This window comes from Chlamydotis macqueenii, chromosome 1, assembly GCF_036417535.1.
Source record: "Chlamydotis macqueenii isolate bChlMac1 chromosome 1, bChlMac1.mat, whole genome shotgun sequence".
NCBI classification, from domain to species: Eukaryota; Metazoa; Chordata; class Aves; order Otidiformes; family Otididae; genus Chlamydotis; species Chlamydotis macqueenii.
Window position 1 is genome coordinate 151,045,656 of NC_141556.1, and position 16,046 is coordinate 151,061,701.

A 16,046-nucleotide genomic window follows, 5' to 3' on the forward strand; every position below is an offset into this window, starting at 1 on the left:
GGCAATATACTTTGGTAAGCTGTCTAGAATTATTAACAGTAATATTCTCCATACACTATTTCTTAGCCATGGGAGGAACGGTGATGGAGGACATCTGGCTTTTTGTAAGTTATACCACTGTTTAGCTGTTCTCAATCCTACTCTACTTGATTTTGTCTTCAGTCCCACCAATTTACCACAATAATAAAACAAAAAATAGGAAAATAAGTGAAATCTGGACTTCTCAGGAGACTAGCCATTTGGGTGTGGGCTCTTTTCCAACCATTTTAATGTCATTGGGATAATAAAAAAGCTGCATTCAAACTGCTGACATTCTTGGCCTGTGCTAGATAAATACAGAGAAGATTTGAAGTCTTCTGGACAATGCAAATGGATTCATTTAGATATTTCTTATTCCACTCAAAGTCTACAAAAACCTCCCTAGAGAAAGATGCCAACGTGACACATACATCCCAGACAGCTATTATATAGTATAGCTGGACTAGGAATCATTCCAGTTTCAGAGTAATGTACTGGATAGAAACGCTGATGATGACTCAAAACCTCACTGTTTGTAGTGATTTGCAATCATCAGAGGCTTGGAGAAGCAGGGAGTCAATTGTATGAGAAAAAAACCAAACCAGTAGGGTTTCTATCAACTTGTGACCTACATGCACAGACATGCTCTCAAACACCTGCCTCCCTCCTCCCCAGCCCCTCGAAGCACAGCAGAAACGAATGAGTGATGAGGTGAGTTTGTTTACCTCTGTCTGGTAGGCATCATATAGGAATCCTGTTCCACTTGAATAAAACTGGCACCTTTTGTTATACAAAGGTCTGGGTTCCTGTAAAGAGAAAAATAGCCAATAAAATATTCAGTCTGGAGGAAGCGTGAAGTTCCATGTCCCCACGGCAGATGCTTACAGCGCTGTGGAGTGGAAACCAATGCAGACACTTCAGTAAGTGGCTCACATCCCTGTGTTGGCTTTCCTTCCAGAATGGCTCTCCTCAAGGTCACATTTTCCTTCCTCACTCTGCCACTAAGCAGTGTAAGCATAACTAAGCAGGAGCACCTCTCCTATGAGGACAGGCTGAGAGAGTTGGGGCTGTTCAGCCTGGAGAAGAGAAGGCTCCAGGGAGACCTTATAGCAGTCTTCCAGTACCTCAAGGGGGCCTACAAGAAAGAATGAATAGGGCCTGTTCAGTAGGGCCTGTTGTGATAGGATGAGGGGTAATGGTTTTAAAATAGAGGGAGGTAGATTTAGATTGGATATTAGGAAAAAATTTTTTACAATGTGAGTTGTAGAACACTGGAACAGGTTGCCAAGAGAGGTGGTGGATGCCCCATCCCTGGAAACGTTCAAGGCCAGGCTGGATGAGGCTCTCAGCAACCTGATCTAGTTGGGGATGTCCCTGCTCCTTGCAGGGGGGTTGGACTAGATGACCTTTGAAGGTCCCTTCCAACCCTAACCATTCTATGATTCTATAATTTATTTTTCTCTGTACCAGTCACTTCTTTTAAGAAGACATCACCCCTGGCATTTAACCACTTCCTTCCCTGACATCAAACAGTACTGCTTTATGAGAATAGTCCTGTCACTCTTTTTCCCGGTACAGTTTCCTACTTAGCACAAAGGAATACTTTGCTATTTGTATTCAGGACATGGGACACTCTTTTTAAAGGATTTCAACAATGTCCATAGTGAAAACAAATTAAAATAGCTAATACTTTAAACATTCCACTTACTACATACATTTCAAACCCTAAAAACAAAACAGAGGAATGAAGAAATGAAGGCATAAAGGGGAAGTAATTTGCACCAAGGGATTTTTTTGCCTTATTGTCCTATGCTTATTGCAAAAGATGATGCATTCACTGCTCATATTTCAAATTTTGCTTGCAACAGTTCCCACAAGTTTATACAAAGGAAGAACACAATGAAATATCCTTGGTCAGATGGAAGATATGTGTTTCCAAACTTGGCAAATAGTCATTTGAAGGCTAGAGCGTGAACATCTCAGCCAGTTTCAGGACTAGATCATATTTGCTTAGGGAGGATTTGACAACTGAAGAGTTCTCTGTGATCAGATGTCTATCCCAAATCAAAGTGTGGGAATGACTTATGTCAGCAAACAAAGTCTTCTTAAACTTTCTGTCACTTATCTAGTCCTAGGTCATGATCTGCGCCTTCAAAACCACTCAGGTGCTCTCCAGTATGTCAGTCAGACCACTTCCAAGAGAAAAGATGGAAACCCGTTATGTGCCACCCCTCTTTCCATCGTAACTTACAAGAAAATGACTACTTAAGTTGTTAGCAGAAATCTGTGCTGATTAACTTTCACTACATTTTAAATCTTTGTGGCCAATGCAAGATTAACTCAGAAATTGCAGAAAGATCTGTACTACTTACGATCACTTATGAGTGTTTTATGCTTGTTGGATAATGAAGTGTGAACCGTATAAATCTGCTGACCCAAAACACATAATCAGTAAAAACGCAGAGCTAGGTAGAAATGCAGACAGGTCAATGAATAAAGTTCATCCATCAGCTTGTTTGCCTTTCTGATTACTCTGGCAAACCCAAGGAAGTTTGGACATCAGCTCCTAAGGGTTAGGGAAAAGTTAGCTTCCTGCATCCAAAAATATTTATTTGTGTTACACAAGTCTAAGAAAAAATGCTTTAGTAACTCCTTTTCTCTAGAGGAAAAGCAAATACCACACAAACAGCATGCCATGACTTGAACTAGGACAATATTCTTCCGTAAGGCCTGGGAAAACTTTAGCCTTTAGCCATGACTTCCAGCGACAGGTCTGGTCAGGAGGACTAACAGGACTGTAGTTTCTCTCCTAGCACAGCGAGTATACGTTCAGCCAAAGGCTGTGCTGCCCTTCTTTCACAAAGTATCGTACTCCAACCCCAATTTCATCTGTTGCATGAGGATGAAATGAGAGAGCAGGGGAGGGAGCAGTCAAAATGGCTTTTTCCACCATGAGGAGCAAATCCATGAAAAACTGCTGTCTATCATATTCACAACAATAACAAGTTTCAGTTTGATCCTGGAAGATCCTGGAAGGGGGTGATGGTCAATGGCATGGAGCCCAAGTGGTGTTCTCAATCCTGCTGGTGAGGAGAAATGGCTTGAGGAGGGCTGGATGGATCCAGCAGGTCAAAAACTGGCTGTACATCTGGTGATGGCAATAGGAATTTGACTTTTACGACCATGAGAGCATCTTTCACGATCAAGGACTTCTTGAAAGAGATGGGATCCACCCGACTAATCAGGGCAAAAGCATTTTTGCCTCCAGTCCAGTCAACTGGTGACGAGAGCTTTAAATTAGGAGCAAGAGGGGAAGGAGATGAGGACCAACAAACAAGTGAGGGAGTAGTGGACCAATGAGACAAGTGAAGCCACCAGGGTGATGTGGACAAGAGAAATCTCATAATCAACATAACAGGGCTAAAGGGGGCCCACTTCAACAACTTCCTAACATGGGTGATCAAGGAGCTGACAAGGAGAGGAGCTCTGCTGGACCTCATACTTACAAACACGGAAGGATTGGTCAGGGATGCGAAGGTCAGGGGTAGCCTTAACCCTGATAATGAGATGGTGGAGTTTAGGATCTGGAGAGGAGGGAGCAGGGAAAAAAAGCAGGATCCCAACCCTGGACTTCAGGAAAGGAGATTTCGGCCTATTCAAGTATCTGCTTGGAAGAATCCCATGGGATACAGTCCTGGAAAGCAGTGGGGTCCAAGAGAGTGGGTTGATATTCAAGAATCACCTCCTCTAAGCTTAAGAATAGTTCATCCCAACAAGCAGGAAATCAAGCAAAGGCAGCCTGAAGCCTGCATGGATGAACAAGGAGTTCCTGATATAACTCAGACATACAAGGGAAGTGTACAAGAAGTGCAATCAGGGACAAGTCACGAGAAATTAGATGAGGATGCAGGGATGGGGTTAGGAAAGCCAAAGCCCACCTGAAGTTCAATGCAGCAAGGGCTGCGAAGGGCAACAAGAAAGGTTTCTACAAGTGTATTAGCAGCAAAAGAGCAATTAGGAGAAATATGGGCACACTACTGAATGAGGCAGGCAACTTGGTGACAAAAGACATGGTAAAGGCCGAGGTACTCAATACCTCCTTTGCCTTGGTCTTCAATGGACACTGGTGGAAAAATCTAGGGCAAGAAAGACTTACACTTTCTGGAGCAGGATCAGATTATAGAATGTTTAAACAGACTGGAGATACACAAGTCCATGAGACCTGAAGGAATGCCCCCATAAATACTGAGGAGACTCGATGAAGTCAATGGAAAATCACTCTCCGTTATCTTTGAACGGTTATGGTGTTCAGGGAAGATTTCTGAGGACTTGAAGACAGCAAATGTCACTTCTATCTTCAAGAATGACAAGAAAGAGAATCCAGGGAACTACACACTGGCAGGAAGGTGACGGAGCAAATAATCTTGGAAACCATTTCCAAACATCTCAAGGACCGGAAGGTAATTTGGAGGAGTCAGCATGGATTTATAAAGGGGAAATCGTGTATGACCAACTTGTTAGCCTTCTACAAGGATGTCACTGGTGTGGTGGATGAGTGGAGCTTCTCATCTATCTGCTTCTGGATGTTGTTTATCTTCTTTTTTGTAAGGCTTTTGGCAGTCTCTCATAATATTCTAGCAGACAAGCTGATAAAATACAGGCTAAATAAATGGACAGTAAGATGGACAGAAAGACATTAAAATGAGCCAGCAATGTGCCCTTGTGACAAAAAAAAGGCCAGCAGTATCCTTGTCTGCATTAGGAAGAGCATCACCAGCAGGTCCAGGGAGGTGATCCTTCCTCTCTACTCAGCACTGGTGAAAGATATCTGGAGTGCTGGGTTCAGTGCTGGGCTCCTCAGTTTGAGAGAGACACAGACATAATAGCATGAATGCAGAAAAGGACAATGAAGATAATTAACACACTGGAGCATCTGTCATAAGAGAAGAAGCTGAGAGACCTGAAACTGTTCAGCATAGAGAAGAGAAGGCTCAGATGTACCTTATCAATGTGTATCAATATTTCATGGGGGAAGTAAAGAAGGTGGAGTCAGACTCTTCTCAGTGATCCTCAGGAAAAGGACAAGAGGCAACAAGTACAAACTGAAAGACAGGAAATTACTTTCAAACATAAGAAGAAACTTTTTTACTGTATGGGTGATTGAACACTGGCACAGGTTTTCCAGAATGGTTGTGGAGTCTCCATCCTTGGTGATACCCAAAACCCAACTGGACACAGTTCTGAGCAACCTGCTCTAGTTGACACTGCTCTGAGCAGAGGGGGTTGGATTAGCCAATCTCCAGAGATGCTGCCCAGCCTCAGCAACTCTATGATTTTGTGAACAGAGTCAGAGTCTACCTCAGGATATGAGCACACTAAGAAGCTCTCTCAAAGTACCATAGGTTGTGAATTTAGCAAATATACCTCAGCACCTGGAGACAGATGCTCCCTGATCTTACCTTCTGGGCATGCACGTCCTTACTACAGATTGCTGATGAGTGACACCACCATATCACACCAGGAGGCTGTGTCTGGCCCTGAATGCAACAATCCTCCCCTCAGACAACTCTGTATCTTGTTAAAGATAGTGAGAGAGCTGTCTAATCTGCCTCCATCGAGTACAGGAAGACTCTCACCTTGGTCCTGATATCCTGACTCACACAGCTTTCCTACCTTCTATACCTCCTTTCTCTTAAAAAAGAAATTGATCCTTTCATTGGTATGGTCTTTTAGCACAAGTGTGCTTGTGACTGGAAGCAGCACTGTTCCTGGGGAGAGAGGTGATTGATTAATCCATACTCGCCATTATCGCTTCATATTGCTGTGCAGCAAAAAGGTCAGAGCTGTGACATGGAAGCAACCACCGTGAATACAGTTAAAACATTTGCATGTACAGTCATGGCAAACGAGTACTTTCCTTCATGCACCTAATTTTGAAAAGCAAGTCTGCTGCACTAGTAAAGCCAGCTTTCTGCATTCAGTCTGTTCATTTAAATGAATCTGTATGTGCAGTCCAGTGACCTCAAATTAAAATAAATGAGTGATGATCGAGTATATAAAAATAACAAGGATTAGATAACATTAACTTTAGCCAGTCACTAACAGAACTCAACACCTAAAGCATGCAGCTTTTAAGTAGAGGTACGCTGGGGATGCCGAAAGGTTGCATTGGTAAAAGCTTCTATTTGAATCAGATTTTCATGTCATAGAGGTGTTGTGGTCTCTCTGTCTACTAAGGCATTTACATGAATAAGGCACCATCCAGGCATTTTAAAGCATTTAAAAATTATGGTGAAACACTGGCACAAGTTGCCCAGAGAGGTGGTGGATGCCCCATCCCTGGAAACATTCCAGGCCAGGTTGGATAAGGCTCTGCGCAACCTGATCTGGTTGGAGATGTCCCTGCTCCTTGCAGGGAGGTCGGACTAGATGTCCTTTAAAGGTCCCTTCCAACCCAAATTATTCTGTGATTTTATGATTCTACGTCACACTGCATTAGCACCATTGGATTTGCCTCTCTAATAACAAAGGCAAATGAGACATACTTCAAAGTTCTAAAAGTATTTCTGAGAGACTGCTCATAAAATACTTTATATTTTCATACTGCGTACTGCAGATTGTGTATGAATATAGGATACCTACCAGTCATTGATTCTACTTGATTCTACTGCTTATAGCAATACTGGTAGAGACAGAGCTATTTTTACATATCATCTATGTAAGTATATATATTTTTTCATCAATTAACAGTGGCTTTAAAGTGTATAGAAACAATAATTTGTTATATCTCCGCTTATTACTGTATAGAAATAAGTAAGGTTATATTAAAAAAAAAACCATTTTCTAAACTAAGATTGATGGCAATCTGACTGTATCTGCCCGTTATACACAAACATACTCATACATAAAAGTAAAAATGGCATCAGCACATAATAATAAAGACCTAAATATGCAGACACAGAGCAGAAAAGATGGCTACCACTCTTAAGCTCTGTGGTAACACAGATAACAAATAACCACAACAAAACAAGCACAATTAGCCAAGAAATCATGTTTTCCAGTGCTCAGAAGGACTGAATGAAACCCAGACATTTTTCCTTTACATCATTAAATAAATTCAAGCATGCAACTATAGTTTCATACAGAATTCTTCCTCTTTTTGCCAGCCTACTGGCATTTGTCTTCTGAGCAGAGTGCCAATCAACAGATCTTTCCCACCTGCCTATTTACAATTAGAGAGAGTTACTCAAAGAAGCAGAGAAGGGGAGTGCATTATTTATTACATATTAATGTAAAACATTAGTGGGAGATACTGCATAGCTCTGTTCTAATAACAATGGTTGAAAAAGTTCCTGGTAAAATCTGCTCATGTAATATGCTGTGCTGGGAAACCCTTTTGAACTTGTGGCACTCAGGATGAAAACTTGATACACTGAAGTAAAAAAAAAAAGGCTTGCTGATGAATTCAGCAGAAACAGATTAAGATTGGGCTACTGAAGACCATCCATGAGCCTCTGAGATTTGACTCTCATGGCTCCTACAAGGCCTAACACTAGTCATACTACAATTTGAATTAAAATTTTCAGAGATGTCAAAAAAAATCTGGACACTCAGTAATTCCCTTTAATTTCAGCCAAATCAGAATTCCTCAACCTTGAACCCTACAGAGCAAACTAACTTCCCCAGTTCTTGCATCGTTTTTACTTTAATATTTTGCTTGTATGTGTATTAGAACCTGGGACTGATGAACAGACAGTTAAGTGTTAAGGCTTTATGCCAAGAAGAAGATTTGGTCCAAATATAGAGGGTTTTGGGTTGGTTGGTTCTTTGGGTTGGTTGGTTCTTTTAAGAGCATACAATAAAAACCCCACATTCTCTTTGACCATGGAAGCATTACAATATGTTATTTGTGTGAGGAAAGTGTTCTTTGAACAGTATCTTTGGTGGATTTGACACAATGTCTGTTGGGGAGGAGGATGTATGGCTCTTAACTGAGGTATGGAAAGGAGATTTTCCTATTCCAGTTTTTGTTCCCTTGGAGAACATATATATTTTGGATAACACAGGGAAAATTCCATCTCCCTTATGTGTAAGTCCACTTTCTGAAAACTGTATTGACTAAAATTTATGCCATACTGTACAGACACAAAACATGGCTAATAATTTATTGAAATAATTATATAGTGAGGGCTATTTTTTTCAATTACAATATTTATTTAGTCTTAGCTTCCATGGTTGCATTGATAGAAGTGTAGATTAATCAGTGCCAGGGAATGTTCCCAGGACTGAAACTCAATCATCTAGCCCTTTAAATTGTTAGAACTGTGCTTGTGATGGCTTTGGCTTGGGCAAACTATCACTCTTCCAAAATAATTTCTGAGTACGGTGTGGAAATTAGCATGGGCCAAGAACCATTCCCAGTAAGTAACATGGACGTTGCCATGCTGCCCGTGACTCTAGGAGACTTTAAGAGCAAGGACACAGGCTTCACCGTGCCAGCTGGCCTGGGGACCACAGAATAGTCCTAGGCACATGTAAAAGACGAATATAGATAAAATTGAGGAGTCCAAAACTAAACTAATGTTTTTTTAGTGGCTCATTAACTTAAGTTTCTCATTTTCTGTTTTCTTCCTACAAGATTTTTGTAGGTCCTTTTAATCTACAGCATAGCTAGCAATGAACAGGAGAGGGAGCTGCCAAGATTTTCCCAGTTCAATCCTAAAAGCAAACCAAAACATAACCCTTCAGTGCCAGCTCAGCCCTGTGCCAACAGCTGGGTGTTCTGGAGATTATCACTCCCTTCAAGATCAGGCTCTCTGCTAACTTTCTGAAAGCAGGCATGCAAATATGAACAAATAGATGTTACTAGCAACTAGCTGTTATGGTTTTTTTTCTGGAGGGCTAGATGGAGCACAGATATCTGTGTCTGCCTCAGACTGACTATCTGAGAGCTTATAGAATCATAGAATCATAGAATCACATGGTTGGATGGGACCTATAAGATCATCTAGTCCAACCGTCTTCCCACTACCATTGCTGCCACAGCTACTAAACCATATCTTGTAGCTTCTCATCAAGCCGCCTCTTGAACACTGCCAGGGACGGCAACTCCACCACCTCCCTGGGCAGGCCATTCCAGTGCCTGACCACTCTTTGGGAGAAAAAGTTTTTCCTCACGTCCAATCTAAACCTCCTCTGGTACAACTTGTGGCCATTTCCTCGGGTCCTGCTTGTTGCCTGGGAGAAGAGGCCAAACCCCTGCTCATCACAACCTGCCTTCAGGAAGCTATAGAGTGCAATGAGATCTCCCCTGGCACACGGGAGTATACAGACCCAAGAGCTTTCAGACCAAAGACAGAAGAATCTCATGAAAGATGATGCCAACAGATTAGGAGTCTGGGAAGGCAGGCAGACTGGATCACTGTCTGGGGTCTTGAGCTAAAGTTGACTGGATCCCACCCTGTACAAATACTGAGAGGAAATGCTACAGATCTTCCAGTACCTCAAGGGGGCCTACAAGAAAGATGGGGAGAGGCTGTTCAGTAGGGCCTGTTGTGATAGGACGAGGGGTAATGGTTTTAAAATACACGGAGGTAGATTTAGATTGGATATTAGGAAAAAATTTTTTACAATGCGAGTGTAGAATACTGGAACAGGTTGCCCAGAGAGGTGGTGGATGCCCCATCCCTGGAAACGTTCAAGGCCAGGTTGGATGAGGCTCTCAGCAACCTGATCTAGTTGGAGATGTCCCTGCTCCTTGCAGGGGGGTTGGACTAGATGACCTTAGAAGGTCCCTTCCAACTCTAACCATTCTATGATTCTATGATTATTCCTGCCTGTCTCTGACCAAGAGATGTTTCTAAGTCTTTTTCAACAACATTCTCAATGAGATGGGTGTCTTCTGAGAAAGCCCACTGCTAGGAGATCCCAGGGATTCATAGGAGTGATCAATACAAACATCTTTGTGCTTTCACTCATAAACACAAAAAAAAAGGTGCATTTTTAAAATGTTATGAACAGTTTCCATATTGGCTGTAACAAGACAGGTATTAAGGAATATCTGAGTCTAAGTACAGGTCAGTATCATCAGCACCACGGTGAGGGGGTATCAGCTTTAAGAAACAAAACAACTTATATTTCTGTTTGGTCCCCAGCCTTGCAACTCCCACATAAACTCTGGAATCAAAAACAAGGATGGGGTTTTTTTTGACAATTGTTTTGGCAGCTAAACATGTAATTCAGTTTTTAGTTTGTGATTTCTGGAGCAGAAGGCGCTTTCAAAAAACAATTTATCTATCTTGCATAATTTCAATATTTTAAGAAAAGAGCAGAAAAAACACCCCTCCCCCCCGAACTCTCCAATTCCAGATTTCCAAATATTGAATGCACATCAACTGATGGAAAAGAAAATAAACTAATTACAATAACCATTTAAAACTGGCTAGTTTCTTACAGACCTGTATCTTCTCTCGCGCTTGATAAAGAATCTTTAACCTCCTGGTAGACCAACAAAATGTCTTACCCATAATTCATGAGATGTTAGATTTTGTACACATAGTTTACAGACAGTTATTAATAAAGTCATAGAATAATAGAATCCTTAGGGTTGGAAGAGACCTTTAAACGTCATCCAGTCCAACCTCCCTGCAAGGAGCAGGGACATCTTCAACTAGATCAAGTTGCTCAGAGCCTCATCCAGCCTGGCCTGGAATGTTTCCAGGGATGGGGCATCCACCGCCTCTCTGGGCAACCTGTTCCAGTGTTCTACCTCTCCCACTGTAAAAAAAAAATTTCCTAATATCTACTCTGAATCTACCTCCCCCTATTTTGAAACCATTACCCCTCGTCCTATCACAACAGACCCTGCTAAAGAGTTACTCCTCGTCTTTCCTGTAGGCCCCCTTTAGGTACTGGAAGGCAACTATCAGGTCTCCCCGGAGCCTTCTCTTCTCCAGGCTGAACAGCCCCAACTATTTATTAAAATACTAGTCCTCATATGCCCTGTTGAAATTTATTTCTGTAAGTAATGGCATTATTTTCATAACCTTTGCATTTCAGAGAGCAGCTGGGAAGAGAGGGGTCGTTGTCCAACGCAGGAGCCTATGGGTATGACAGAGCATGTGCTTCCACAGGAAAAGGTGTCTCCTTGGACAGTCCAGGGTCCTGGGGCTGCCCATCTCAACCATGGGGCTCAGTGGGCTTTTCTTCTCTCCCTTCAACATCAGGAACCACTCTTATGGGAGTGTCAGGCATTAGCTCCTGGCCTTTGCTGCACTGGGTTAAGCAGATGTGCTCTTTCAGTCAGTGCCAGGGATGCTAAAGGGGCTGGTACTTGAACCAGACACTGCATCTCCGTCTCTCTCATTCACTAAGAAACTCAAAACACATAAAAAATTGGCTGTAAGCATTTGATTGACAGCAACCTGGAATGCTGTGATTGCTACAAAATCCCAGGTTTTAAAAAACTATGACCCTGAAACGAAGTCCAGATGCTAGAAAATAAAGTCCTGAACACTATGGATAGATACCTGAAATACAGGAATTGTAAGGAAGGATGAGTGCTAAATAAATAGAGCAAGCCATTTCTGGACTCCCACAGTCCTATGTTTGTGCAGCAGTCTAGCCCTGAAGTTATGCTACTGCCAAGGGCTGCAACAGTCCGGACCATCAGGAACAGAATGTTTTCAAATTTTTTGCCATTTTTTCAAAATTCAGTGGATAATTAGCAAACTGTAGTAAGAAACTTTAAGCCCTAGAATTAGGTTTTCACATGTTGCTTTGACCTAAGCTGCAGATGTGGCTAGTGTGTGTTGATTCAGTTTCTACATGTATTACCCTTGCCTTAAAAGTCAAGGGTTCCCAAATGTACAGTTGAACAAACCCTTCAAAGTTATGTAGAGTGAGACAGAGAGACGCGATGCTTCTGTCCATGCCATATTCCTACTGTAACTACAACATATTAGTAATCTCCTGCTGCAAATAATACATTTGCAGGGTTTTTTAACCACTTAGGAAGCAGACGTGATGGTATTTGTTTACACACTTTGGGTGAGGTCATGCCGTGAGAGCAATGCTGGGAGTTTCACTCTAGACTGCAGTCAGCACTTACCCTTTCTCGTGCTTCTCCATCTGCCCTGCATGAACTTAACTTAGGAGCCAATCTTCTTCCAGAAATGCTGGCCTCCAGCCTAGGGACCCTGCCTGTCTCATCTGTGAGGCTGAAATAACCCAACTCCAGTGCTGAAAATAGCAAAAGCAGCTGGTATGGCTTTAACACTTCTTTATTCTCACAAACCATATTTACTTCACACTATGCCTTCCAGGGGCTCCTTTTAGGATTTCTATTTAATCTGAAAGATTAGATCCTAGAGAATCCTCTTCTCTTAATGGTTACAAGCAGTAGATGTTCATTTAGGTTCTTTCAAACTAGCAAGTACTCAGAGTATCTGAGTCAGTATACTGACATGGCTGAAAAATACACATACATGGATCTGTCTCACTTTGTATTTCCTCATTGATTTTTTTTTCTGTTTTGTAGTGGTAGCCTCAGTCTCACTCTTCTTTATTTAGGGGGAATTTCTGGGCTGATAGTACTGCTACAGTCAAATGAAAAGCCTCCAGATGCTGAAGCTGCCCCATTGCTAGACAATGTGCACAGGCAGGTCTATTCTTGATGTAGAGAGACGGCTCTGTTCTCAGATGAATATATTTCTATTAGGAGAGGTTAAGTCCTCTTCAAATAGTTTTTTTTTCTTTCAATGTCTTTGGTCACACTCTCTCTGGCATGAAGGCGGAAGGAGAAGCCCATCAGCCTTCTCCAGCATAAGCAGTGCAGTGGGACAAGCAGAATAAACGGGAGCTGACTCCCCTCCACGTCCCCACGGAGGTTCAGCAGCCCCAGTGCCTTTACCTGATGCAGGCATAGGTGGTGGCAGGAAGAAAAGAGGTGTGTGCAGAGCTGCCCAGTGACACCTTGCCTGTCTGCTCAGGGGCTGCTGTGCTGCAAACCAGTGTGTCATCAGAGATAGTTGCTCTGGCTGTACTGGGGACTTGGGGCCGCAGAAGGCTCCAGCAAGGAAGCCTGCTCCTTTCTTTATACCCCAGACCTCCGGCAAATCCAAGCCTGGCATTGGGATATGACTGCTTTCCTTTAGCCAAGTTTTGCTAACATCCCTCAGGATGAGGCTGTAGACCTTCCCATGATACCTGCAATAGCTATTTTGCATAGTTAAAAACTTAGATTTACCACTGGCTTTTACACAAGTTTCTAATGATGTAATCAGCTGATATTATTCAAGGCTGTAATTTTAGCTATTGCTTGATGCAGTTAGGTATTTAATTGCTTATTGTAGTTGATTACTTACATTGATTACATTACCTTGATTATAGGGTTTGTTATATGAACTGATTGCTGTGTCTTGATTATAACGATGTTGTGCCATGCGAGTAATTAACTTTTCTACAAGAATGCAAGAATTGTTTATTCTGTTTCTGGTAATGTAACTCAGACACATGAAATACAACCCATCTTCTCCCTTTTGCCATAATGCTATCACAATATGTACAAAATACATAAGAAGTCTCTAGGTATACTACTGCAAGAAATGTCATTTTGCACAATACTAACCTTTATATATCTGAAATACTGAATATCCTGCTCACTGAAATCTAGGGGCTTTACATTTATAATGCTTGTTTGGATTAATTTTACAGTAAAAAGAAGGAAAAGAGGCTGCATTAAATGCATCTAGTTGAGCAATATATATATTGAATATCTAAATATACAAATGAAATGCTGGAGGCTTAATTAATGTTGCAACGTTGATTTGAATTTTCAGGGTATGCCACACCACTGACAGAGACCTTTAAATATCCCCATTATAATCTAAGTAATGTAATAACAACTTTATGTATGAAATTCTTGTGTTAGGTATTGAGCAGAAACCAACCGTACCATCCCTGTAAAGGGAAGATCCCCATCAACACACATCCCAGCACAGCAGAGGCCAGGCTGACAGGGCTCATCCAAATGGAAAAGAATGCAGGACTAGGCCTCAAAATATAAGAGAGTAAAAAGTTGATGAGAGAAGTCCAGGATGAATGGAAAGACATGAGTTATAAAACGAAGATGGTCTAAAAAATTGTGAAATGATTCGTGCACACCCTGATTACTCTGGTACAAGAAGCTTTTCCCCATCTCCACTGGCTTGTCATTCTGAAGCTCACATGCATTTCAGAAGATCAGAGACGTTCAAATACATGGTGTTCAGTACTCCAGAGACAAAAAAAAAGCCACTGGATATACTGCTAGCTGAGAGTATAGAGAGAACTGCACTGAGGCATGTACACAAGGAAATTCTAGGCACGTTTAGTGAAAAAAAAAACAAACAACTAAATATGATACCTTAAAAACATACTTTTTGAAACTTGGAATTTCTCATCACAGACTAAATAAATATATTACAGGTGTCAACTTTAATAATCTGTCAATGTTTGTGCCACACAGATTTTAATAAACTCTTAATAGAGCCATAAATAATCATCAATCAAAACTCTATTGAATACCTGGAACATACTTTTCATGGACATTATTTGCAACTGAATAATAATCTACTCATAGAGAGAGAAATTTCTGCTACGTGATATTATAATTCATACTAATCATGGTTTACTCTTAAAGATGAAACAAATAAACCCTCTGGCTTTTTGAAATCTTCTGCTAGGGCAAAATGAAGCATACTTAAAAACCCTAAATTTTCACTCTGGTAGATTTTCAGGACTTCTATGTGCTTTGCTGATTTAGATCCATATGAATAAACAGTACCTTTTCCTTTTTTTTTTTTAAGTCCACTAGTTTCTGCACAGTTTTTCCTTTGACAAATTATGGAAAAAAATGCCAAGTATTTTTGCTGTAGTTTGAAGTCTGCAGGTGGTTACTCCCTCTCCCCTCTATGTATCTGTGAATACAGATACAGCTTTGAATTTTTTTCATAGAACAGAAACATCTGTTGATAGTCTAGAAACATTTCTGAGAAAAGGAAACAATGAAGGAAATCATCTTCTGCTGGCAGCACATCAGAAGGAAGTAGATAAAGCTTTTCAGAGCAGAATGCAAGCCCTTTGCCTCAGTCACTCACCTTTCTTAGGATTAAACTATTAAATCATACTTAACTTGCTTTGTACGCTTTGCATAAATTCCATCACGGATAGTGTTTTGTGAAGTAAAGTTAAAGATGGAAACACACAGGAAATCTCCCTTGATCCAAGCTGCAATTCTACATTGCTAAATAAATTCCAGCCCAGAACTGTTTTTTGGATGTATGGGAGCCACACAGATGCAGAAGACTATAATCTGTGGAAACAGATGCAGATTACAAAAGACTATAATCTATGTACAAATGCAGAAAATTATAACCTATGAAAACTAGAATACTGGTGTCATTTTAAACATGGATCAAATCCAGCTCACTTTCTCACCTGTCATATTATTTCTCACACTAACAATATGATTAATGTGAGTAAAATGTTGAGAACTTCCCTCCATATCTCTTGAGTTGATTTACAATATACTCAGTGGAGTTCACATCTATCTAATTCCATTGGAAGCAAAGCTAAAAGAAAATTATTTATTTTTCAGAGTCAAAGAAATTGGAAGTGCCAGATTTGTTATTACCCCAAAGCACTAAGAATTCTGCCCTGTTGTGCATTGACATTGTGCTCTCTGTGAGACCAGATCACATAATTAAACGGCAGTGGCATTTAACCATTCACTTTCATATACTCAAATGTGTGGGTCATTCCCTTAATGTTTTCTCAGAGTGCAAACTCCTAATTTAAAATAAGAATAGCCTTCCTCCCTCCCTTTTGTATGCAATTGTAGCAAGATGTCTCTTACTGCATCTTCAAGGAATTTTTACCTCAAAGTTGCATTACTGCAGCTTGAATGACCCAACTAATGACATTAACAAGGGATCTCAGTGTGGGCTGTTACATCTCAATGAAGGAAGCCAACAGACCAATGTTTGCAT

The 16,046-nt window shown here is 41.1% G+C and overlaps 1 protein-coding gene across 2 annotated transcripts in view; it reads right to left on the bottom strand.

Annotated features, from left to right (window-relative positions):
• Positions 1 to 16,046, bottom strand: part of TMEM255B (transmembrane protein 255B) — a 76,119-nt gene that overhangs the window by 17,804 nt on the left and 42,269 nt on the right. For both annotated transcript variants that reach the window (XM_086741102.1, XM_086741093.1), the window contains one exon: positions 744 to 824. In XM_086741102.1, coding sequence (XP_086597228.1) covers positions 744 to 824 — 81 coding nt within the window. The remainder of the gene's footprint in view (positions 1 to 743; positions 825 to 16,046) is intronic.